This window comes from Necator americanus, chromosome X (genome assembly GCF_031761385.1).
Source record: "Necator americanus strain Aroian chromosome X, whole genome shotgun sequence".
Lineage (NCBI taxonomy): Eukaryota > Metazoa > Nematoda > Chromadorea > Rhabditida > Ancylostomatidae > Necator > Necator americanus.
This window is the reverse complement of record NC_087376.1, coordinates 7,241,461-7,265,643: the sequence shown is the minus strand read 5'-3', so window position 1 is coordinate 7,265,643 and position 24,183 is coordinate 7,241,461. Positions and strand designations below refer to the sequence as shown.

The following is a 24,183-nucleotide window of genomic DNA, read 5'->3' as shown; positions in this document are numbered from 1 at the left end:
ATAATGAGATGTTGGCAAAAACGTTTTTGCTTCAGATTTTCTTAAAATATAGTAGAAAAGGAAACAAAAAAAGGATCACATTGGCGGTCACGATTTACCAATCAATGGCGCCTGTCATATTTCGTGATCTATCAAATCAATGGCGAGGCGCAATTTGCCAAATCGGACAATGACTCATCCTGATCGATTCTTCCTTTTGATTTGTGTGAGTCTCTTCCATTTGCTTTTACTTGGGCGGACGCTAGTAGGATCTAGGATTTCTCGAATGATTTGGAGAGGTCCGAGGATTTCTTTGGAGATTTTGAACACAACAATTCGTTTACAATTCATAGCATCATCGATTTATGATTGAAGAAAATCGTTGGGATAATCCCACAAAGGTGTCTGAAAAAGAGTTCACAAAAAGTCAAAATAAAGGATGGGTATAAAATCACTTGGACGAACATAGGTTATAGTTCTAATCAATTATGCTTAAAACAATTCAAAAACAAAGAGGAGAAACCTCTCTGATGGACATTACAGTAACTAGAGAGAAATCAGTGGATCGATGAAGTCGAGTTTTTTCGAACCAAAAGTAATCATATCAGTGGTAAGCACACGTAGGACCCACATTTGGAAAACTTCAAGTGAGCCCAGGCAGAAAGTGAAGTCAATATTTGTGTTAATTGAACAGAAACAAGGAAAAAATGAAGAAATGTGTAAAACCGAACGCTTCAAGCAAAACGGTTATCATATTGCTGGTCAGCATATGTCAAAACTTCAAGTGGTAAGCTTTTAAAGTCCTTAGAGCAAAGGTATGGTCAAATCAATAAAGTTAGTATGATCAGTGGACATATTAGTACTGCTGCATGAAAATGACATCTAATGGCACCTTGGCCCAGAGTGTCTGTGTGTAAAATCCTGGTCGAAATCGATCAAACAGGTGGAATTGTATTCGAAACATGCACAAATATCGGTACATATTCGTACAAATCTTCTGCTTCACATGAGCGGATCTGAACATATACCCAAATCCCGAAAAGTTTATAAGTGTTGATAAGATTGGATGATTCGGAAGGCGGGAGAGTGTTCATGAAAGGTATTCACAAACGATAGTCACTTATCGCCTTATAATCACCAAATGGCACTTCATTATGTGCACATAAACGGTTTATAATTAATTCCAAAGGTTTCCGAGGGAATATGCATGTAGTTAAGGGATAAAAGTGAGCATATGATGTGGTTTTTGTGGATTTTCAGTTCTAAATGATCTACTCTGGAATGGAAAAAGGATGCTTTCAGGACTCATCAACAAAGGGAACTCGTTGTCGTTGTTGTCGTCGAAAAAGTCATGCATACTAACAGAAATTACTTGAAGAAAACTCGACAGATTTTACAGATAGTTTCTTCTCTCAGTAGTGGTTAGTATTCTCAGAGAAAAATCGACAAGTGAGAAAAAGATGCCTCAGATTGTCACACGAAGAAGAAAAGAAGAGAAAGATTGAAGAAAAATGTGTGCAAAAGATAACTACAATCACTTACGAACTTTATGTACGAGTATGAGTACATTTGCAAGCACGAGGAGGAAACATCCAATTTCATTTCTTCTTCCTTTCTTTTGAAGAATTTCCAGTGCTGCTTCGCATAAAAATCGCTGTTTCACGCCTTTAATAATCGGAGCGGCTGCGAACGGTCAGCGTTAATGGCTGAACGGCATGTCAAATTGGCCCGGGCGAGAGGGAAAGATCAAAAGAAGACTGGTTTGCTTATGTGTGTGTGTTGATACGAAAAATAATGAATCGCCTAATGACATGTTGGTAGAGAACGTTTTGAGTTATCACGTATGTGTATGTATTTTGCACAGAGCAGATGTGAAATGTTTAAATGTGAACAGAAAGAAGGAGGATTTTTGTAATGGGAGTTGTGTAGATCACATAGTTTGTGTTCTCTTCCAAATGAGTCTTCAGTTCCCTGGACATTCTGGATATGTTTCGGAACAAGGTAAAGCATTACACTAAGAACTGGAACGTCAACAACCACCAGTGCCAGTGAGATATGCACTTCCGTGAGTTACACAAGGAAGATAATGCTTCGCACATTAATAACGATTTAATTACCATAATAACTAGGTGGAGAAGGCAAGTACTGAGCGCAGACGTTGCAAGACGATATTTGCGGGCAGACCGTCGTTTTAAAGCCAGCATACCATGGATCTGACGCGGTATGGATTTCTCATGGAAAGCTTCTATACAGGGTCGTAGATTGTGGAAAACCAGGTGGTTCCGCTGATCTCTCCGTAGTCGCTGTAAAAGAACGACCCCAGAAGCCGCCGTTTTCTACGACGGCTTGCACTGCAACCCGCCGCCCTTGTGCACATGTGCATCAACGAGCGACACTTCGAGGATTAATACGGTCTTCTCAGCAGCCTATTCAAGTTAAACTAATGACTGCTAAGCAGGAAGGAACATGTACATAGAGGCGCGCTCCACCGCACTTCGTAGGAACTAAAGCGATTCCCATCCCATTCCTTACGACGATCACGGAGAGATGAGCGGAACCACGTGGTTATCCGCAATCTACGACCCCGTATAGAAGCTTTCTATGACAAATCCATAACACGTCAGATTCATGATATTCTGCCTTTTCTGCCTGTTTTAGGATTAGGAATAAGCGGAATTTTCAACCTTTGCAACATCACTCTTTAAAAAAGAGCTATCAATAAAAATTTATTCAGACTTGTACTGCTACTCCTCAACATTAACAGCTCTTATTGTCGAAGCAGCAAACGCATTCTCCAGTGACGGACAGAAAACCAGCAGCCGATTGCTAGATTTGAAAGAAAAACGGAATCAAATTCATGATCTTGATATAGAACTTCTATATAACGCTTTTTACAGAAGATAAAAATCTTACCGCTGATAATCCCACAGATAATGCCCTCATTTCACAACACGGCCCACATCTAAAAGTAAGGGACCATAGTAGAGTCAAAACGACGTGAAGTACGGTGCAATTGCGCCAGCGGTTGTACTCGAAGCGGCACGGTGGCAAGCGGTTGCGCTCGAAGCGGCGCGGTGGAGGTAGCGGTTGGAATCGAGGTGGGACTTTCGCGAGCTGCTCTCATTGGACGGTGGTAGGTGAGGTGCCCACTCGATCCCTACCGCTACGCTCCACCGCACCACTTCGAGCGCAACCGCCTACGCGACTGCACCGCACTTCATGTCGTTTTGACCCGACTATATAAGTATACAAATCGGCTAAAATATTTTGATTCATGGTGCAGTCTGACGTAGGCAGTTATTTATGAAATTTGGCGTTTTCTAATCTTGTTTTCTTTTTCAGCGAAAATACGTGGTTTTTTATATGACTGCACGCATTTTTATTTATTGTTTACATTGCAGCTGTTGAGTAAAGGGTATTGGGTAAGATAGAGATGCGACATTGGGGCGCAGCACGTAAAGAGACCTTGAGGTGACTGTCAATTTCTATCCTACATTTCAACTGAAAAGTTTTTGTTTTTTGCCTAAAAAAGAAAAAGTCCGAGAACATGTGCATACAGAGTATATGCGACTGATTGAAAAACGTCTTCAGGTGAAATGGCTGCGCACGTGCGTAACGGATTGCGATGTGTTCGCAGACATATTCGTGCAAATTTGACAAAATTGGCAGAACATCGTTTGATGAGATTGCTGCATTCAGAAATTTAATAATATGTGTAGGAACATATGGTTTACAATAGAATCAGAACGACTTGACTTGTGCTTCAAATGCGTAGGCGGTTGCGCTGAGAGGGAAGGTGAAACCATTCAACACAGCAACATTGCTGAGGCTAGCGAGGGACGCAAGGTCATCTACAGTAGGGTCAAAACGGTATGAGGCAGGGTGCAGTTGCGTCGAAGTACAGACAGCAGTTGGAACCAATGTGGGACCACCGTGAACTACAGCGAGGATTCGTGTCAGCAAGGGTTTCCTCTGGATTCTAACTGCTACAGTCCCGCACGTCTCTTCGAGCGCCGCTGCTTACCCGACTAGACCGTGCTTCACTTTTGACCCTACTATACGCAACTGCACCATAATCCAGAATGTTTTGATACAACTGTGCAAACCTTGCTCTCACATCTCCGTTTGGGTCCGAACATTCAGCTCGCGAGAAAACTCCATCCACCATCGTCAAAACGGCAGTTTTTCGAGAACAGCCTTTAAAATTCACCAATTTTTGAAGTTTTTTTCAATGTGAAACATTACTGCACTTACTGAATCCACAGGGAAGTTTTTCATTAGTGACGATTCCGGTGTTTTGAAATACTCGGCCTCCGTTAAAATCAAATCTGCTGTTCTGGAAGAAATCCCGTAGAGCCGGAGCAATAGCAAGGACCAAGAATGTACAAAGTCGTCGTTTAAGTTCAATTCTATTCGCGAATTTATCCGTTTTGATATTAGAATATTAATTATTCATTCACAAATTCGACTACGTAAGATTGAACAATGAAATCTTATTTGCTCATCACCTCAACTACTTCTCCTCATTCGTACCTCTACGGCCTTCGATACCGTTCAAAATGAAAGGTTTGCAGTGAGGTTAAGCTTAACAACTTTTTGTTCGTAGTTTATCTTTGGTATACTGAAATCTCCAAGTTTCGGATTTTAAAGGAAGCTCAAGGGTAAAAGCATTTAACTTCATAAAGATCTTAAATGAATCAGTGAAATACGTATTATTGAGATATTTAGTTTTCCTCTCTCAATATGTTTCTCATACAAAGTTTGTAAATGCTATATTTTAAAGGGATAATCTATAAAAGAGGAGTTATGAGCGAAAAGATTAGGATATATTCAGTCTCATCTGTTTCTGTTTCTCTATAGTCTCTTCCACACATTGCCGATATACACATTGCCGATTTGCCATAGTCTATGACCGCTCCGCAAGCTGAACTTGCGCTGCGGTCGCTCGGAACAACAGCGCTAACTTATTAGCATTAATATCCGCATGGAATTTGATGTTAGCAAATCTCACAAGAAAACTTGGACATTTTGATAATTTTAACACATCACATACATTTAATAATAATATGTGTTAAAATAGTACTGTTAAGCAATTTTTCCATTCCCATTTTCCATAGATTTTCTTAAAAACTTAGTATAATAGCAAGCATACCTGTTCTTGGGCAGTGACAATGGCTACCAAAGCAAAGCAAAGTGCAAAGTGCATTCTCACTGAAAATACACCCATAGTTATATTAAAACACATACAGTACAGTTCTTAGTCTTTTAGTACTCCCAAACAATCTGTGAAATATTCGTTCATAAAAGTGGAAGCAGAGGAAGGCTCTAATAAACCACTATATAAACGATAAGCTATAAAAAATAAAAGCAATAGATTGTGGATCTACTACATTATTTCTTTTCAGGAACTAGGAACTATTCTCTTTTTCCTTTTTTCACGATATTTGCAATACCATAATAATCTTCTTGCGTCAAATCTTTTCCCATCAATGTCAAAAATACGCAAATAATTAGCGAGAGCGGGAAAGATTTTATTTGTTAGAAAAATTTGTAGGTGGGAATTCAGCCTTAATTTCAGCGCAATTTGTTAATTACAAGAAATTCAAATTCAGAAACTAAGAAATTCGGCTGGTACGCTGGAAATCTGAAATGCGCTCACTTCTAAAAAATGCCATCTTTTTATATGTTATCCCGAAAAATGTTTAGTTTTAAACAAAAGTTTGTCATCTATAAGCCAGTCAAAATATTTATATGTTAAAAGGAAAACAGACAAAAGAAGTTTTGGTTCTTCTCAAAATAACATACAAATAGTTTCTGGTTAATTTTTAAATGACTCAATGCTCTGAAATTCTGTGTTCCAATTTATGTAATTGGGGTATTTGCGTTCTTGAGGTCATTTGATGTGGTTCAACTCCTGGTCGATTAACGACCTAAAATGAAGTTACTCCTTGAAATTTCCCTCTAAAAATGGTCTTATAGTGAAGTTGTTTCAAGAAAATAGCAGACTCTTTCCAATGTTGGGAAAAGGTGTTGTTTTCCAGAACATTCCGAGCAGGTTGGATGTCTTAACAAAGTAGAACAATTCCCTTTACGACAAATTTTCCTAACCTTTTATGACGTGGCGTCAACTAATGAATCAAATGAATCAACACATTTTCACACGATCAATTAATAATAGAAATATATGTCCTATTTGTGCACATGAGGAATCTGTGTGATGTACAGTCGGTGTGTTCAGTTGTGAGCACGATCCCATATTGATTAGAGCAGAGTACTGTCAAGCAGAGGGAATGAGTTACGTCAGACGCGTCGCGGCGACCTTGCTTAAGACATTTTGAGTCGACTTCGTATGCTAATATTAGCGCTGCTTTCTTTTCATGTACCTACTCAATGTTTAGTTTGACGTTGAACTATTTCTCTAATTAAAGCGAATGTCGAAGCTCGAATAAAAAATTTTTATTCCTCATCTATCGAGTTCTACTTTCCTAGCGTGAATCTGATGGGCAAAAAAAAAAACGTTTTTTATAGGCACTTACACCGAAACGGATAAAATGTCACAACGATAGCGAGGTTCTGATAAGTTATGATCATCACAAATAGATGACAATGAATATAAAATTTACAGAAATATCTATGCAGAATGAAATGTGAACAACCTCTGAGATACACTAGAAAATGAAATAAAGGCTAAAATGAAATGAAGATAAAAACTATCGCAAAGCATATCTCGATAGAGGAAGTTTCGCAAGGTAGTACGTACTATTATGCCTGCCCATTACGAAACTCAGACTATCACAACCGCAAATGGAATATGCTGGATCAGACGTAGAATTGTACTGAAGCTTTCTATAGAATGAAAGGTTAATGGAGGCTCACTTAATTTACAAAAATTCCTTAAAAGACTTGTCAAACGCTTCGAGAAATTAAAAAAGTAAAACGTTACAAGGAATGCCCAGTAAAAAAGTGCTTATACACGTTTAAGTACGAAATTTAGGGTAAGGAAATAGTGAAAAACATCAAACAGACGACAAAAAAATGTTATAAACGAACTCGCAAAAACTTTCCCATCGATGCCAAGGAATGAAAAAAATGGGTGAGCAAAAAAAAAAACAAGATTCATCGTTTTGTATTACAGACCCTTGTTACAATAAACAACTGAGGGTGAATTAGGCAACGCTTTAATCTTTTCCTGTAGTTCCGGTTCAAGTTTCGATACTTTGACTGGAGTCATCTGTGGGAATAATGCACAACCAAGCGGTGTTGATACACAGAGTATAATTCCACAAAGTACAGTTTGCAGAGGACCAAACAGGTAAGGTCGAGCCTAAAAATAAAGACGAAAGTATTCTGAGCGTGGTAGTCAAAAAAGGTACAGTTTTCAACGCGCCATTATGAAGGTTTTCTTTCTTCTGAATTTACTCGCTTCCGTTGCAATACTTCTTCGATAACTGGGGATTTTGAAGCAATAAGAGTAAAATAAAAATAAACAGACGAATAGAGAAATAGGTGGACGTGAAGGAAGTCAAATCCAGGTGTGTTCCACCGAGTGAGCGCGACGCATCTGCCGCTGCGTAGTCGGCGGCGAAGATGTCGAGGCGTCCACTCTGTTGAGCACACTCGGCGCCGACTACATTATAATCAGAAGCGAGTAGATATACTACGCTCAAAAAGCATATATTCAACACTACTTAGAAAGATATTATAAGTCAAAATAAAAGATAAAGTCACTGGCGTATGAATCCACTCGGGATGCGCCAACGCCTTTTACTGGAATTCGTAATCGTTGAGGTTTTGAAACGTGTTGGCCCATACAGTGACTTGCGGGGGCCAGCCGATGGTCAAGTCAGTGTTTTTATCCTCCCAGACGAGTCTGGTACCAATTTATCGACCCCGGAGGGATTAAGGGCTCGGTTTGCACCAGAGCGGTTTCAAACCCTCGTCCATGTGGCTACAACGGATCTCTAACCGACTGCGCCATACCAGCCTTATATTAAAAGAATATAGGTGATTATTGTGATTATTACTGGTGATATAATCTACGCATGACTTAACTTGACTTAATCGGTGGACTGATGTCATCGCCTGGCGCGATTACCCGCATCTTCGCCGAGGTGTGCCGTCCTTAAACACAGCTCTGCCCAACCTTCTCGATCTTCTGCGAGAGCTTGCACAGAATCAATCCATTCGTCGCTATTCCATACTCTGCGAAACCTTACGTCTCGCCTGAACTGCCTCTCCACGATGAGTGTCCTCAGGTCCTCTTTCACCGCCTCAGTCCAGAACTCACGTTTTCGGCCAGGTGGCTTCTTCCAGCTCGAACCCGACGAACTCCTCAGAACTCGTTGAACAAGGCGATCTGCCGGTCTCCTTAATATATGACCAAAGAAGCGAAGACGATTTACTTTAGCCACTTTCGATGGCGATGCAAGATGTTTATATCTTCCACTTGTCATCCACCGGTACACTACATCGACTTCCGCGTAAGGCTTTCATTGTGGTATACCCTAGGCCAAAAGTAGCCAAGTAGCAGTCTAAGCAGCTTCCGTTCCGTGCCGTCAAGCCTCTCCATAACCGTTGATGGTGCTGCCCAAGTCTCCGATCCGTACATCATGATGGGGCGAATTGCGGATGGGTAGACTCGCAGCTTGACTTCGTTGGTGATGGGGGTCGACCACAGACATTTCGTTAAGGAGTTAAATGCAGATTTGGCCTTAGCGCATCTTTGCTGAACATCTCTCTCGTAGCTGCCGTTGTTCTTCAGCATACAGCCCAGGTAATAGAACTCATCGACGAGTTCTATCGGTTGTCCGTCCACCCTGATTCCCGTTCGAGGTCTCGAAGAGATCCACATCTGCTTGCATTTATCAGGGCGTAGGCGTAGTCCGTAGGCTGCAGCCAGCTTCGATACAAGGTTGACAACATGCTGACGTTTCGTACTGCTTTCCGCAAATATAACAACATCGTCGGCGTACTCGAGGTCAGTCAAGGGGCACCCTGATGGTGCTAAGCCAATGTCGACAGGACACTGGTCGACTGTTCTTCGCATAATGTCGTCGATGGCGAAATTGAACCGGTAGGGTCCTGCCACCGCTCCTTGTCTTACTCCAGTTACCACTTCAAACGGTGTTGTACATCCGGCTGGTGTTCGAACTGCAACAGTTGTTCGTTGATTCATGTCATCAAGCAAGCGAACGAACTTTCCTGGTACTCCATCGGCGCGAAGCGCGTTGATAAGACGGCCTCGGTGAGGAGAGTCGAAAACGGCTTCAAAGTCCAGAAACGCTAGTTGCATTGGCTTCGAATACCGCTGCCAGATTTCGACCACTCTCCTGACGATGAACACCTGGTCAATCGTAGATCGGCCAGGACGAAAGCCAGCTTGCTCGTCGCGCGTCGTATCTTCGCGATGTTTAATGAGTCGGTCCAGGATAATTCGCTCCAGTACCTTGTACATAACACGCAGCAAAGAGATTCCTCGATAATTCCTTGGGTCCGTGATGGATAACTTCTTCTGGAGGAGAATTATGACAGCGTGTCTCCACGAATCAGGCATCCTTTCGTTCATCCATATTGAACGGATGATCTTTCTCACATCTCACGAATCCCAGACGGAGGAAGATATTTTAGCATTTCTGCGCTAATCCCGTCGTCTCCACCAGATTTTCTATTCTTCATTTTCTGAATACAGACCAGGACCTCCGACTCGGTCGGTGGCTCCTCGTTAACCGCACGTCTATGAACGTGTCCGAGTTCAGGAGCTGACGGTGCTAGCCTGCTCAGCAAGGTCTTGAAGTGTTCCTTCCAAATTGGAAGGGTTGCTTCACCGACAGCTACCCCATTAGCAGTGCTGAGGACATGAGAACATCTTTTCATTTTGCCGCTATACTGTTTTAGTAGGGCGTAGGCTTTCCGCGGGTTCCTGTCCTCCCACGCCTTCTCAAACTCCATCGCTCTTGACGTCCACTCGTTATCGCGGTCTTGTTGCAGTTGACAACGCAGCTTCCTTCTAAGACGCTTTTCCTGGTTGAAGTCACCAGCGCTGCGCGCGACAAATACAGAATTGTATGTGGATTTTGTTTCCGCAGATGCAAAGGCAACTTCTTCCGCGGCAATAGAACCGGGAGCGTTTCCCTTGCAGCGTCCTAGATGCACTTTGTGAAGGATTCCGCATCACTAAGCTTCTTCCTGGTCCGCACTCCAACATGAATAGACACATGTTGGCGGAATTTTCTTCTGCATTCATCGTCTTTAAGACCTGCCATGTCGATTTTCGGTTGAAGAGGAACTCCTCGGTTTCTCTTGTGGAACTGTATCTTGAAGCTGAGAAGAACTGGACGGTGGTCAGAGTCGAACGCGACGTCCCAAACAGCTCTAGATTTTCGGATATCTGACTGAGGAATGTTCCTCGCCAGAACGTAGTGGAGCTGAAGTTTAAGAGTCCTCATCTTCCGCTTGCGCTGCTCCTCAGGCGTTAATAGGGTTGACCCCTGCCACGTGAGCTGATGGCGTCGATGATTCCTCTTAAACGTGGAAGCGATGATGAGGCCCGTCTGTTCGCACAAGTCGACCAGACGGTCACCGTTGTCCGATGTGCGCTCCGCTGCATAGTACCATTTTCCTAGCACATCGGATTGCTGTTCGAGTCCCATCTTCGCATTTGCGTCGATTCCGACAACGACCACCTGCTGGCTTGGTATTTTAGACATCAACGCACTGACTTCATCATAGAAGGCGTCCTTACTGTTGTCCTCAGCGGTTTCCTTAGGTGCGTGAGCACTTACGATCCAGAGTTTACGTCGTCTGCGATCCCGCAGTCGTAGAAAGCCGCATCTAGACGAAGTTGAGCCAAGTCCTCCACCAGGTTCTTGTAATCGTTCCTCACAGCTATCGCGCAGCCACCTACTTTATTCTCATCAGCATCGCCGCAGTATATGGTGTAATTTTCGATGCTGATGACGGGCCGATCCCTCATGTGTGTTTCCTGCAGTGCAGCTAAAGCACACAGAGATATCGCAGAAGTCTGGATAGAGCGGTTTGTTGGAGTTCACTGTGTTCGGCAGTTCAGCGTGACGAAACGATTGGTTGTTGCCAAAGATTCCATGCTCCCTTCAGGTTATGGACTTTGGCGGTGTGCTGGACGACAGCACCTTTTTGCAATGTATGGGAAGCTTTCGCCATATAACAGTGCAGGTAGAAATCAGACTCGTATACGCGGCCCCGCAATCTACGCATATATATATATATATATATATGCACATATATGCGTAGATTATATATATATTATATATATATATATATATATATATATATATATATATATATATATATATATATATAATATCACCAGTGATTATCGCATTAGTTAAGCTCCAAAGAGAAATTTCAGTTTTAGGAAAAAACCGTCCTGAGAAAGTATACAGACAAAACAATGTTTCCTTTTTAAATCATTCTCAATATTCCTAGAACTCGATATTTCTAGGAATCAACGATTTATGTTAGTATCCAAGAAATGCTTCAAAAGAATTTACCTTGAAGTACGGCTTTTTCTCGAGGGCATTGACAATGGCAGGAATCAATGCTGGAATAGAATTCGCTATCCAGGGCATCAATAAGGTATAGATAAAAGAACATACCAAAAGTGGGAGTAGCCATTCCTATACGGGAAACAAGAACTTGAGCAATTGCTGATCGTGCAACAGATTTGCTTGATCCTAATTTATTACCGTCCGCATCCACAATGTCTATACCGTTTGTGAGTTCACTAAAATATAGAAAATATGCTCAGCAAAAGGAATCGAATAGAAAATCTAAAAGAAAAAGTTTTTTCTTTAGGAAAAATTGATTGGTGAAATTGGTGAAATCATTCGAATAAAAAAATTACAAAAGCAGCCCTACCCTCTCCTCATCATTGGAATGTTGATAGCATTAGCTACACATACAGCAACAAATGGGACGAGTCGTCCAACAAGAGGAGGTGCAGTCTAAAGAAGAAGTGGTAAAACCGTGAATTTTCTTTTCAAGGATAAGGTATAGTAAGAACAATGCTTGAAAATTTGACCAACCCTAAATCGTAAATGTAAACAGAGGTTTTTTATCAACAATGTTTAAAGGCATCACCCCACGAATCTGAGGTGGTGCAGATTTCAGGTGGAGTATTCTTATAAGGGACAATAGATTATGGAGAGGAGGGTGATTCCGTCCATTTCTTCCTAATTGCCGTAAAAAACGGGCTAGAAGATGCGGCGCCGCACAAGGCTGGCGCGCTCCAGTCGAACTCCCTGTGGAAAATAGCGCGCCAGAACGCCTGAAGTCGTATCCTCCGTGGCAGTTCGGAAGAAATTGACAGAATCACCCTCCTCTCCACAATCTACTATCCCTTATAAGAATACTCCACCTGAAATCTGTACCACCTCAGATTCGTGGAGTGATGCCTTTAAAGAATAGAATTATTGGCAAGGTAACAAAGGTCAAAGTGTCTTGAACAGAAGCGAAGGCTAATGTATGAGGGTATATAGTCAGCACCGTATGTGTTCAACGCAGTAACTTCGACGCATACGCAATTTCTCCATTACACGCGCAATCCTTCTTCTCACTGCCCTAAAAAGTAATCGGAGGCGCATCGCGCTCAGCAGGTTGAGCAGAATCCGTCAGAACAGAACGGCCTAATTAAGACCGTTTTCCGACTTTTTCCACGATCAAGAAGGAAAAACTACCTGAGCGTCGTAAACTCATATTGTAATCGGAAGGCGGAACACTTCGTGGTCGTTTGACAGGATTTGGAGGAGTATCCAGAACAAAAAAAAAACACTTCTAATTCCCACTGATAAGGCAATTTCTTATGTTTTACATTTCAACGTTTTTCTCAGAAAGATGCCATTTTTGAGCAAATTCCAACACAATTTTATTGTTTATATGGTATATTTACCATTTTATCAATGGTATATTTTGCTGTGAAGCAATCAGCACTGTTGAGTCAAAAACGAATACATGACACTGAAAATACGATGTTTCCCCTTCGGATTAGATTCTTTAAGAGGAGCAATATTTATTCCTCTGATTCACTTTATATCTCGAACAACTTGATTTCGAGAAGACATGAGTGAGTTTGGCAAGTTTTTCTTCCGATCAACACACTCTATCGCATAGAGTGTCTACGTAAGTGGTTAAAACCTCATCGTTTACACTTGGATCCTGTCTTCAGGGGATGGGAAATCCAAAGATATATATTTCCCATGAGTTGGGAATCGACTCATTGAGCGCCACCACAACCACCACCATCATCATAGTACCTATCCATGCATACATGAACATTTGCCCATGGACGCATCAGCGTGCGCATAGTGCTTGCCATTCATTTTAATGAGCAGCTGTCATATAGACAAAACCAAGTCATGCATTCGTGGGTATACGTTGTCGTGAAAGACCGAGAACAATGACAATGAATTCTATAAGAGCAGTGCGAAAAAGAAAACCTGTTCATACCTTCACTAAAGAGTTCAAACCAAGTGCAGCAACCAGTGCCCCACCGGTGGCAGCAACATATGACGTGAGCAGCTGGAAGCAGACGAAATCAATCATAAACGAAAACATTCGAGTGCGCTTAATTTAAGGAGAAAGAAGCTAAAATGAAATTAATTTACCATCTGGTAAGCCAGGAAAAAGTACAAAAACTGCACAAATAAAACCCATAAATATTTTAACAAGATAGCTAATAATATTTTCCAATCTACATTGCTTATACTTTATTTACTTATACACATAGACTTATTTAGTTATATATTTAAAGGCATCACCCCACGAATCTGAGGTGGTGCAGATTTCAGGTGGAGTATTCGTATACAGGATGGGAGACTACGGAAAGGGGGGTGATTCCGTCCATTTCTTCCTAATTGCCGTAAAAAACGGCCCGGAAGATACGGCTTCATTCGTTTTAGCGCACCATTTTGTACAAGAGGTTCGATTGGAGCGCGCCAGTCTTGTGCTGCGCCGCATCTTCCGGGCCGTTTTTTACGGCAATTAGCAAGCAATGGACGGAATCACCTCCCTCTCCGTAGTCTCCCATCTCGTATACGAATACTCCACCTGAAATCTGCACTACCTCAGATTCGTGGGGTGATGCCTTTAAATAGCAAAAACTCATTACTACAATGAAAAAAAGAAGTTGGAATGCTTCAGTTATTCGAGAAAATTTGTTTTTAACATCTATTCACTCCAGAACCACATCAAAATTTCTTTTCAGATCAAAACTTGCTACTCTGAAGAATATGAGCTTTAAGCAAATTCACTTTTCTCCAATATTGTTTCCAAAAAAAAGGACCTATTCTGCTGTAATTAAGAAAATTTGCGCTAAAATATACATTTTTATTATCATAATGAAATTCCCTCCAAAGTAGAAGTCATCAATGACACCAGAGAATTGTTGTTTTTCTTCAATATTGCCTCCAAAAATTCAAAAAGGGCACTATTCTACTCTAGGACAAGAGGGATGATTTACTGTAGCAAAGCAAAACACGAATTTTATTCAATATCCGCATAATTGCACAGTAGTACACATTGTTCAATTTGTATATAGAAAAATTCCCCTTTATTTTGATTCTGAGGACTATTCTTTCCTCAACATTGAATACTATTCGAGTTCTCATACCTCCGAAACACCGCCACCCTCTCCAGAACGATTGGTGTAGTTGACAACGGCATTGAAAGACTGGTTCAACCATTGCCAAAAAATCACAGCTGCTGGTGATCTAAAGTGATCCGGATCGAAATTATCCTAACTGATTCCAATGATTTATAAAAACCAATTTTTAACAGAATTCAACGATGCTCCCTCAATTCATATCCACTAATATCAATGCAGGATTGATGCTCTCAAATGTTATGCACTGCGATCCCGGAGGTCGTATTTCATTCGGATATGTGTGTATGTATGTGGTGTAACACGAAGGTGCGCACACTACGGAATCACTAGATGCACCAAGTGATATCCGATCCTTCGGATAACGATTTACTGGAAGCATCGAGCAAGTGTTCTATGCTTGAATTTCTTGCATATTTTAAAATTTCCACTATACGATTTGAAAGGATCATATGAAGAAAGATCGATATGACTAGAAACGTTATTAAAGGCATCATCTCACGAATCTGGGGTGGTGCGGGTTTCAGGTGGGTTATGCTTGTACGGGGTCGCAGATTATGGGGAGGAAGGTGATTTCGTCCACCTCTTCCTAATTCCCGTAAAAAAACGGGCTGGAACATGCGGCTTCAAGCGTTCAGGGCGCTATTTTCTACAACGATTTCGATTGGAGCGCGCCAGCCTTGCGTACGCGCCGCATCTTCCGGGCCGTTTTTTACAGCAACTGGGGAGAAATGGACGGAATCGCCCTCCTCTTCCTAATCTACGATCCAGTATAGGCAGAACCAACCTGAAACCCGCATCACCCCAGATTCGTGGGGTGATGCCTTTAAAGACAATTTTCGTGAAAATTCCCGATATTGGTTGTTTCCATTAACAGATAGGATTCGAAACAAAGTTCCCTAAAAAGGACAGCAAAAACGAGGAACATGTACTACAAATCCAGGAGTCAGATGACTCAATTTATCCGAACTCTTTACACCCGTACGAGTGTTGGAATCCACTTAACGTGGTTTCATTACATCATTCGTACGAGTGCAAAAAGTTGACTAGTCGTGTAAGCTGATACCTCCAGACGGTGGTACCTAGTGAAGCCTTTTATCCCTGGACTGACGAGAGTGGATCGCTTCAAAAAGCTATATTCTAAACCCTACCTAATGGTCGAAAAAAAAACTCAACACTGAGAATCCCCACAATGTTTCCTTCACGGGTGATATAGCACCAGCTGTTAACGCTTCGAGATGTTTTATCTTTTTCTCCTGGATAATCTCAATCGATCCCATTTATGTAGACTAGCTGATACATAGAAATGATCCACGAATTGTGATATCGATATCGTTAGCCACGTTATTTTTCCTGTCTTGAATCAATGAATTTAATTCTGGAAATATCTATATACCAAGCCAATCAACTTTTCGATATGTACACGGCCAGCGAATCACCTTTATCGTTAATCTCACCTACCTAAGTAGCACGAAAGAAATCCAGGTGCTTTTTTCTAAAGCAACGTCCAAGCATTAAGATACATTTCATCCTTGATATATATCAAGGAAGTAAGGAAGTGCTAGTCACAAAGAGAAAGAGAAAGAGAAAGAGAAAGAGAAAGAGAAAGAGAAAGAGAAAGAGAAAGAGAAAGAGAAAGAGAAAGAGAAAGAGAAAGAGAAAAAGAGAAAGAGAAAGAGAAAAAGGAAAAGAGAAAGAGAAAAAGAGAAAGAGAAAGAGAAAGAGAAAGAGAAAAAGAGAAAGAGAAAGAGGGAAGGAGAAAGAGAAAGAGAAGGAGAAAGAGAAAGAGAAAGAGAAAGAGAGAGAAAGAGGAAGAGGAATGGAGTTTCCCGTTAGTTTTCGTCCTTAATAATCGCATTATAATTTTTTCCACAGTAACTTCTTACCAAAAAGAATAGAAAGTGTATAGTTAAACACGCGCCAAATGCGCTCAACCGGACGAGAGCCACGCGCTATCGATTGGAAGTGGACAGAGAGAAGAGTAACTGTGTGTTAGCAGAGAAAGATCGTGCGTTGCTGCATACGCGTCGCCGTCATCCATCGGGTTAAAATCAACTGATACTGGCTATGTGCACTGACCCTATTTCACATACACATACAGCAACTTACTTGTAAAAAGTTAACATTCCTCCTGTGATTGCCATATTCATTGGTACTTGCGCTGACATCCTACCGATAAGGGTCATTTTTTCGCCTGTAGTTGGATGATATGCAGAGTCAACAATATGTTTAGCTTTCCATAGTTGATCAACCGTTAGAGTGTCTGAGACTTCGCCTTTCCTGGAAAAAAAACATCCTTGATTCATCCTTTTAGCTATCCCATGGACTCTAGTGCATTTAGCATGTCAAGTATAAGGCATGAAGGTCATAGGCAAGTTGTTCATGAGCAATTAATGTAACTTAAATTAAAAATGGGGAAAATTACCCATAGTCTTCCACTATCCTCCTATATCTTCTGAGCTGAGTGTCTGTGTTGAATAGATTTAAAGGGTTTGTGATTGCGAAAAAGTGCTAAAAAAAAAACTAAAGAGTACGCACAAAAAAAAATCATCGGAAAAAATCCCAAATATTACCCTAGATCTGCCTTCGAATGTGTTCTGATCCCATCTCGGTCTGGAGATGTCCGGTCTTAGCACAAGCGTTTTCACCAACTCGGACATTCTTCAACAGGAAACGTCAAATAGTAGCATAAGAGCAGGAATTCCAACAAAATTACGGTATGGTTAATAAAATATGTTGTGCAGGTGAATTCAGTGGTTCCTGTTAAGGAACCATGATGGCGGAGAAAATGTAAATGGCATAGATGATTAGATAGCAAGTGATCTGATAACGGCAACCCCTAACACTCTCGAATGCGTATTGCGGGGAGAATCTAACCGTAACAAGCCAAACGGGAAATTCTGGCAAAAAGGGAAAAAGAACAACTATTCACGAAAGTTCAGCATCCATGATAACTCCAGCATCAGATGATTCCTTGTTGGATCTAAAATACGACACAGTTCACAATAAAAGAAATAATGTACACCGAAATCGAGATCAATTCACGCTAAAGAACTGAGATTCAGACAATTGTTGGTATCATCGATCGTTCCAAATAAGGATGATAAACTGGGATAAAGAGAAAGTTCCGCGTTCATATTCGCAAAAAGATGAAAAAAACTAAAACTTCATTTGAAACTGAAATGTTGCAAGTTCAACAGGAAAGTATCAACACTTACTGTTACTGATTTTCAACTAATGCATCCATGTGCACGTGTGCTCGTGAATAGGTTCACTAATAGGTAAGAAAATATCGTGGAGGGAAGATCCCATGTACAAGTTTATATATCAGGACAGGTATCTACATTATTTAGATATTCTTAAGTTCAAAGTGATTTGAATCAGTTGTAATGAAAGGACCTGTTGAAGAAGCACATCTGTCCAATACCTCTCTCGTATGTCCCTTTCAAAAAGTTTAAAGTATTCCTTCGCAATGGTCTTGAACCCTTTAAAGACGTTTTTTTGCAAAGAAAAAAGGAGCCATAGAAATAAATAAATTTAAAAATATAAATAAATTTCTGAACAAATACAAAAATTAGATTGTTGGCTTCACAAGGCCAGGTAGAACTCTGGTTCCTCAGTCTTGTTCTTACCATTCTCAACACGTTTTCTACGTTTGTTCAACGATCGAATCAAGGCAGCATCTAGTATGTTCGTTAAACCCGAACCGGAACACGAACAATCTAGATTTTCATGGATTTAGATGAGTCACGATATGTATATATGGACTTACAATGTGATACCGTATAATGTTCGAGCAATGGCGGTCGGTTTTATTTTTTCAAAGAAATCCTAGTAGTTTACTTGTGAAAGACGTTCTTCCGTGCATGTAAGCGACATCAATCACGCTTATGAAAGCAAGCGAATATTTACTGGTCGCATCCAACATAAAATTAATCCCGTTTCGTCTATCCCAACGTTATTCTCCTTACTTTGCTTTAATTTCTTTTCAAATCTTCTTCTTTTATTATCGACATCTTTGAAATTATTATTATTAATCAGAAGAGAATCTAGCTCAAAGTTTAGGCAGACAAAAACTGTACTGCGATGTTCTTGAGCAGAATTCTATTCGATGAAAACAAAATATACGCTTAAAATCACTATATTAACAAGTGGACACGTGTAATGTCCACGTACATAAACGTACTATCCTCAGTCTTTTCCAAAATGCCAATGAACGCTTGTGGATGAAATTACGAGCTTCTCACTTACTTTCGAGAGGAAAAAAAAAATAATTTTTAGTTGCTGATGGAGCATTCCGCAACATCAATATTTGATATCTGTACATTTACTGTAAGTAGACAAGAATAGGGAGAATGCGCGAATATTCGTCTGAATTCCTTTGAGGATTGTGCATATACGAGGACCACGGAGCAGATTCCTGAGAAAAGATGAATGGAACTTTTCGTGAACAACTAATGAGAGAAAAATAATTAAAAACACTATCCTGGAAGGAACCCGAATACCAATGTCCAGAATATAAGAAAAAAGAAAAACGTAATCCTTCTATTCACTACATCGATTACTTTATCTTTCTAACTTGTTAAATCTTGAGGACGAGAAGGGGCGTAGGAAAAAAATTAACTCGAATACACGAGATTACTTTTAGTATTACAATTAGGAGAAAAACCGAGGGACTAGAGGACGAGAACTGTTCAGATCTATTTATGCAGTTTAACTAACGGTGTGCACACAAACGCAAAAAAAAAAATCAACTCTATAACAAATTTTGTAAAGCCGGGACCAAAGCGGTATCTGAAAAATGGATGGAATGAGCAAGATCATTGTCCAGATCGCCTTATCGATAACTGTACATTAGCCACTGATCAGTTGATAAGCGTTCATAATTCTTCTGCCTATATGAAAGATCACGTATATTTACAAGCATCTACAGTACGAATTATGATGATTTTTGATCCACGTCGTCTACTTCAAACACTTTTTTTTCGGTCATAATCAACCAGTGCTATAGTTCACCGCTCGCTCACTGTCGCACTTGTCTACTTAGCAGTAGAATATTGCCCTGTGGGTAGCCCTACCACATAAGCTATTACGATGCGGTTGCCCTGATTTATATGATCGAGGTGTGACGGGGAAAAACAGCGAAGGGACGTCACAGAATCGGGTCATAGTGACGATGATGAGCTAATCCACGAGATACTAATCTAGTATAAGGGCAACATATGTGCAACATTTGTAGGATAGTTCTTTATAGAACTGTAACCGAGTCACGTGTTCACAATTTCGTGACGATTGGAATCTTGTTGCTTGAACGACAGTATGTTTTCATGTGTTTCTTATGTTAAATAAGAGACGTTTGATAGCGACGTCAAAAAGATGCATCGCCACCAGAATTTTCCTCAGCTGCACGATTGCTGTAAAAAAAAGAACATTTAACGAACTTCTCCTATTCTTCAGAATAGTCCTCGAATAATTCTATTTATTTTTTCTAAATGCCAAGCGCATAATTTTGTTGTGAGCATTCGTAACAAAAATTGGTTGAATTTTCAAATTAGCTATTGTCCCCGATAGGAGAGAGCATTTTGCAGGAGAATTGCAAGAAATGGGGAAGCTTCCATAATCGTTTTTTAGTTCATTACACTAAATCATCTATCGGCTCTAATGTCGTTTTAAATTAGTTGTAAGAAAATGGAAAAGAGTCGTACATTCTTATCCGGACCCCATTTCATTGTATCGAGTGAAAAAACACACTTTGATGTGATTAGTTGATAAGGCAAAAGGAATTGCTGCAACCGACACTGGTTCATTCCTGTTATGGATGAATAGAAATTTGTCCTTATAGAATTCCTTCACTTCCGGTAGACTTCGTTCATTTTTACAAAACATAAACAATTCAAGATAGATCGATACAAGTGTTGAACAGATGGCGTGGCTTCTCTAATTTTAGAAATAAAATAGCTATAGTCATTCTATTCGTTCACTTGCACATCATGCATAAAAATTTGAATTTAAAAATTTAACATGCAGACAGCACGCATTAGTCAAACGTTTAAGTGGCAGTTAACGTTGAAAAAGCCTGACCAAAAAGCAGAATAAAAGAAAGGGAATAAAATTTTTGAAACCGAGAACCCTTACTACTGAATTATTCATAAAGTGAGTAGAAACGGAACAACGTGAGGCGTTCGATCGATTTAAAAATAGTAGTTAGCGAAACCTTCAGGTGCCATGCAATGAGTAAGCTTTCTGGTACGAATATAATTATATGAACCAGAAAAAAAAGACAAACAAAAGCTACTGTTAGAGTTATCTACAAAGCATGGATTAATCAGCACCAAGACATCGGGAAGAACCAATAAAGAGAGATCCACAATCCAGTGGCCAATCACTCACATCCGAATGAAACTGTTAAAATCACTCTAAATAACGCTTGAGCTCGTCTACAGCTTAGCGTTTTACACTGTTCCTGCTTCGCAGTCGAAATTGCCGAGAAAGTAGGAAACTATCCTCTAAAAATGGTGACCAAAAAAGTTCCACTTCGGAAGAAAGCTCTCTGCGGATCTGATGGCCAGAATGTTTAGAAAATTAAGAGACAAACTTGATATCACTAAGTCTAACTTTGACACATTTATTCACAAAAATCGTGAGGGATTCAAAAACCAGATGAACTAAGAACGCAAGTGTGTAAAATGTCCTGGAAGGAAAAGAAAGTGAATTTGCTTATTCTCTTGTTAGGTACATCAAGATATGTCCAATAAAATGCAAGGATTAATATTTGCATCTGCAATTAAGGAAAAAATGAGATATGCAAGTCTTAGAAGGTTTTTTTTTTCATTAGTAGTATGCAATTTCAAGCTAACAACCTGCAAATATGTTTTTCTGACTGTAGTACCTTGAAAGATTTCAGACAGTTTTTCATCCTCCGAATAGAACTTTTTTTAACTCTAAGAAACTCTAAGATGGGGTCGGTTTTAAGTTCCCTCTTTTTCTTTAAATCTAAACAGAAATGACAAGAACTATTGCGGGATTTCTCAGAACACATTAACGTGATCGGTTAGACGGAACCACGTACACGTGGAAGAAAATGAGAGAGCGCAACTCAGGCAGCGGCGTTGTTTGCGGATCGCGTAAATGATCGACGAAAGAAAGCAAACTTTTCTGACTACTTCACTTGAGTCTATGAGAAAATTTCATGAGTGCAGATAGATTAACTCAATCAGATGAGGAGGGTAGTGTTCGAGGGCGGGAATGGGACGTACGCGCAACCAGTGTCCCAGGATTTTCCGAGCACTACACACGAGATGAGAACCCGTTGGCATTTCTCCCCGCTGACGTCGATTTGAGCACGTGGCTGCGACCGCTGCAGGCGGCAGCCGTCACGATCAGCCGGTGCCCCTCAACCACGAGGATTTTCGTTAGCACTTTTCCAGAATTTATCATCAACAGATCTCTTGGATCTGATCAACATCCCAGACTCTTGTGAAGGGGGCTTCTTTTTTTCTTCAGTATATCTGTCAATGAGATAACGTTTTTCCAAGCATTTTCTTCTTCTTTTTCCTTCATACACGAATGAAAAAGTGACAAGTTCCAGAATTGGAGCTTCGTTCTTGATTCCTTTTCTAAATATACTGTTGGAAATTAATAATAATAGTTATAATTCCAGAACTTCTGGACTGATATCTTTTAATTTGTAACCATTTCCCCCTAAACTGTTAACGCTAAAGCATCTATTTCTACATTTAACGTAACAAAAACCAGTGAGACAACAATCACTTCCCCTCGAAATCGCTCCGAATCGTTGTGTTCGATTGTGAGAACAGAGAGACCAATTAAATGTAGAGGAAAGAGGCGAAGTATATGGTACCGATGGTTGGATTATATCGCTATATCGTGTCCATCCTAGGATCACATATCGATAAAAAAACCAGACCAACCGCAACGTAGCGCGGCATTCGAATCGTTGACCGCATTTATTTTCCAGCTCACCCGATTTGTTTTGTATAAGAGTAATTGATTGACTATAGAAGAATGGTGGATACAAAATGAAGAAAAACCAAAGAAATCGAGCCAGGATTAAGTTACGTATACGAGAACCGGTTTTTAAGTGACATCAGATACTATCGCGCTAAGAATAGAAATCGTTCTTTGCATGACGATAAACGAGAAGATTATCTGCGTTTAGACGAATAAATTGCAGCGCTATAGAATAGCAAATAAGTGTAACGGCCAATAGAAGATGACAATCCGAAACGAATCCAAGCGGCAGAGAAAAAAAAGGAACAAATCCCAGTCATTGGAACTTTCGATACGAAAACACGTTCTAGAAGCAAAACGAACACGAAATAGGTCCACATTCCAATGTAGCAATTAAGCAACAGTAAAAAATAAATGAGAACGATGAGTGTCGAGTTCGAATCGAATCGAATCGTCTTCGTTACTGCTGGGTGCTCATCGCTTACGACCGCCAGTTGGTCCTCGTAGCTTCGTAGCGTCGTAGGCGCGCGACAACGCGCGCGACCGATTGTTTTGCGTTTTGGCACATGGACCTGAGGGTCGTCGTCGTCCTGAGACGCGCTATTCGTCCTCGTTCCATCTCTACCTCATGTACATATCGCTAGAATGTTGAGATACTTCTGCTGGCCGATCGTTGCCAGAAATCCTTGCATTCTCCACCGTAAAAGGTTTCCCAGCGAAGAATCTACTATTCTCAATGTAAACACGCCTCTTGCATAAACTTACTCATCGTTTTTTTCCCTTCTTCGGACGTCCAACCCTTCCACACGGCATCTTTTCAAGTCATGTTCGTGTTTGACGGCCTGTGACGACGACGTTTGTTTTCTGGATTTCATCCACTCTTTTTCATTGTGTTTGCATGTGCCAACCGGGTACCAGTTGACTTATGGTTCGTTGACGTATCAAGTGTTTCTCCCGTAATATTACTGGATGATTTATTGACCGTATACGATATTCTCACACTTCACAACTGCCACAATAGCCCTTGACGGCTGTCCGGCCAGTAATATCGATCCGTTTTGCATGAAACGGTCGCGTAGCGAGGTCGACCGTGTTCGATAAGCGCTTGGAAACTGGTCATCATGGATAAAACTTGGATATATGAAGGATCAATATCTTGGAATAGAGCGGCTCAAAAATCATATGACCTGGCACTGATAACGCTTTCTTGACATGCTTTGATACGATGGAAGTTAGCAATGCTCGGATCAAAAGAATCTTTTTCCTTTCCGTTCACTTTCTGTCAAAGCTCTACCACTTTCTTTTAACTGTTAGTTCCTCTAAACTCACTATGTCTAGCTTTTTCTTTTATTTTATTTTTTTAACTTTGGTTTTTGGTAAATCCGTACGTAAACCTTACTAGAATAAAATCAACACATCAGACTAAGATATGGGGAACTCGTAAACACTTTTCCGTGAAATCATTTTGATATTCTTCCAAGAACTGAAAGAATGGTGATGTAGTATGAGGAACACTTGTCTTCTAAAGTTGTTTAGTCACGTGTTCCCGTGACGAAAAGGACGGAAAAGACGTACTTTTGTTATCCAAAAGAACTAGT

General features: G+C 40.5%; 3 protein-coding genes across 6 annotated transcripts; all 3 read right to left on the bottom strand.

The window, feature by feature from the left end:
• Positions 1–2,736: 2,736 nt before the first annotated feature.
• RB195_021711 (uncharacterized protein) lies at positions 2,737–9,532 on the bottom strand (the record flags this gene model as incomplete). Of its 3 annotated transcripts, XM_064208584.1 has the most annotated exons (8): positions 2,737–2,805; positions 2,893–2,941; positions 4,086–4,176; positions 4,234–4,315; positions 5,132–5,190; positions 8,075–8,202; positions 8,267–8,346; positions 8,483–9,433. In XM_064208584.1, 8 exons carry the CDS (start codon positions 9,431–9,433, stop codon positions 2,737–2,739), a joined length of 1,509 nt encoding a protein of 502 aa, XP_064064466.1. The 3 variants fall into 3 exon arrangements, with proteins under 3 accessions (XP_064064466.1, XP_064064468.1, XP_064064465.1); XM_064208586.1 differs by lacking the exons at positions 8,075–8,202; positions 8,267–8,346; positions 8,483–9,433 and having other exon boundaries at positions 5,132–5,185; XM_064208585.1 differs by lacking the exons at positions 2,737–2,805; positions 2,893–2,941; positions 4,086–4,176; ... (2 more) ...; positions 8,075–8,202; positions 8,267–8,346 and having other exon boundaries at positions 8,444–9,532.
• RB195_021712 (uncharacterized protein) lies at positions 8,055–8,432 on the bottom strand (the record flags this gene model as incomplete). Its single annotated transcript, XM_064208587.1, has 1 exon — positions 8,055–8,432. The coding sequence occupies one exon, from the start codon at positions 8,430–8,432 to the stop codon at positions 8,055–8,057; it is 378 nt and encodes a 125-aa protein (XP_064064467.1).
• A 35-nt stretch (positions 9,533–9,567) lies between the features above and the next one.
• RB195_021710 (uncharacterized protein) lies at positions 9,568–17,274 on the bottom strand (the record flags this gene model as incomplete). 2 transcript variants are annotated; one of them, XM_064208583.1, is made up of 11 exons in its annotated part: positions 9,568–10,121; positions 10,235–10,692; positions 10,761–10,999; positions 11,508–11,557; positions 11,613–11,740; positions 11,875–11,960; positions 13,462–13,533; positions 14,624–14,723; positions 16,724–16,894; positions 17,040–17,125; positions 17,188–17,274. In XM_064208583.1, the coding sequence occupies 11 exons, from the start codon at positions 17,272–17,274 to the stop codon at positions 9,568–9,570; spliced, it is 2,031 nt and encodes a 676-aa protein (XP_064064463.1). The 2 variants fall into 2 exon arrangements, with proteins under 2 accessions (XP_064064463.1, XP_064064464.1); XM_064208582.1 differs by lacking the exon at positions 10,761–10,999 and having other exon boundaries at positions 10,235–10,739.
• Positions 17,275–24,183: the final 6,909 nt, after the last annotated feature.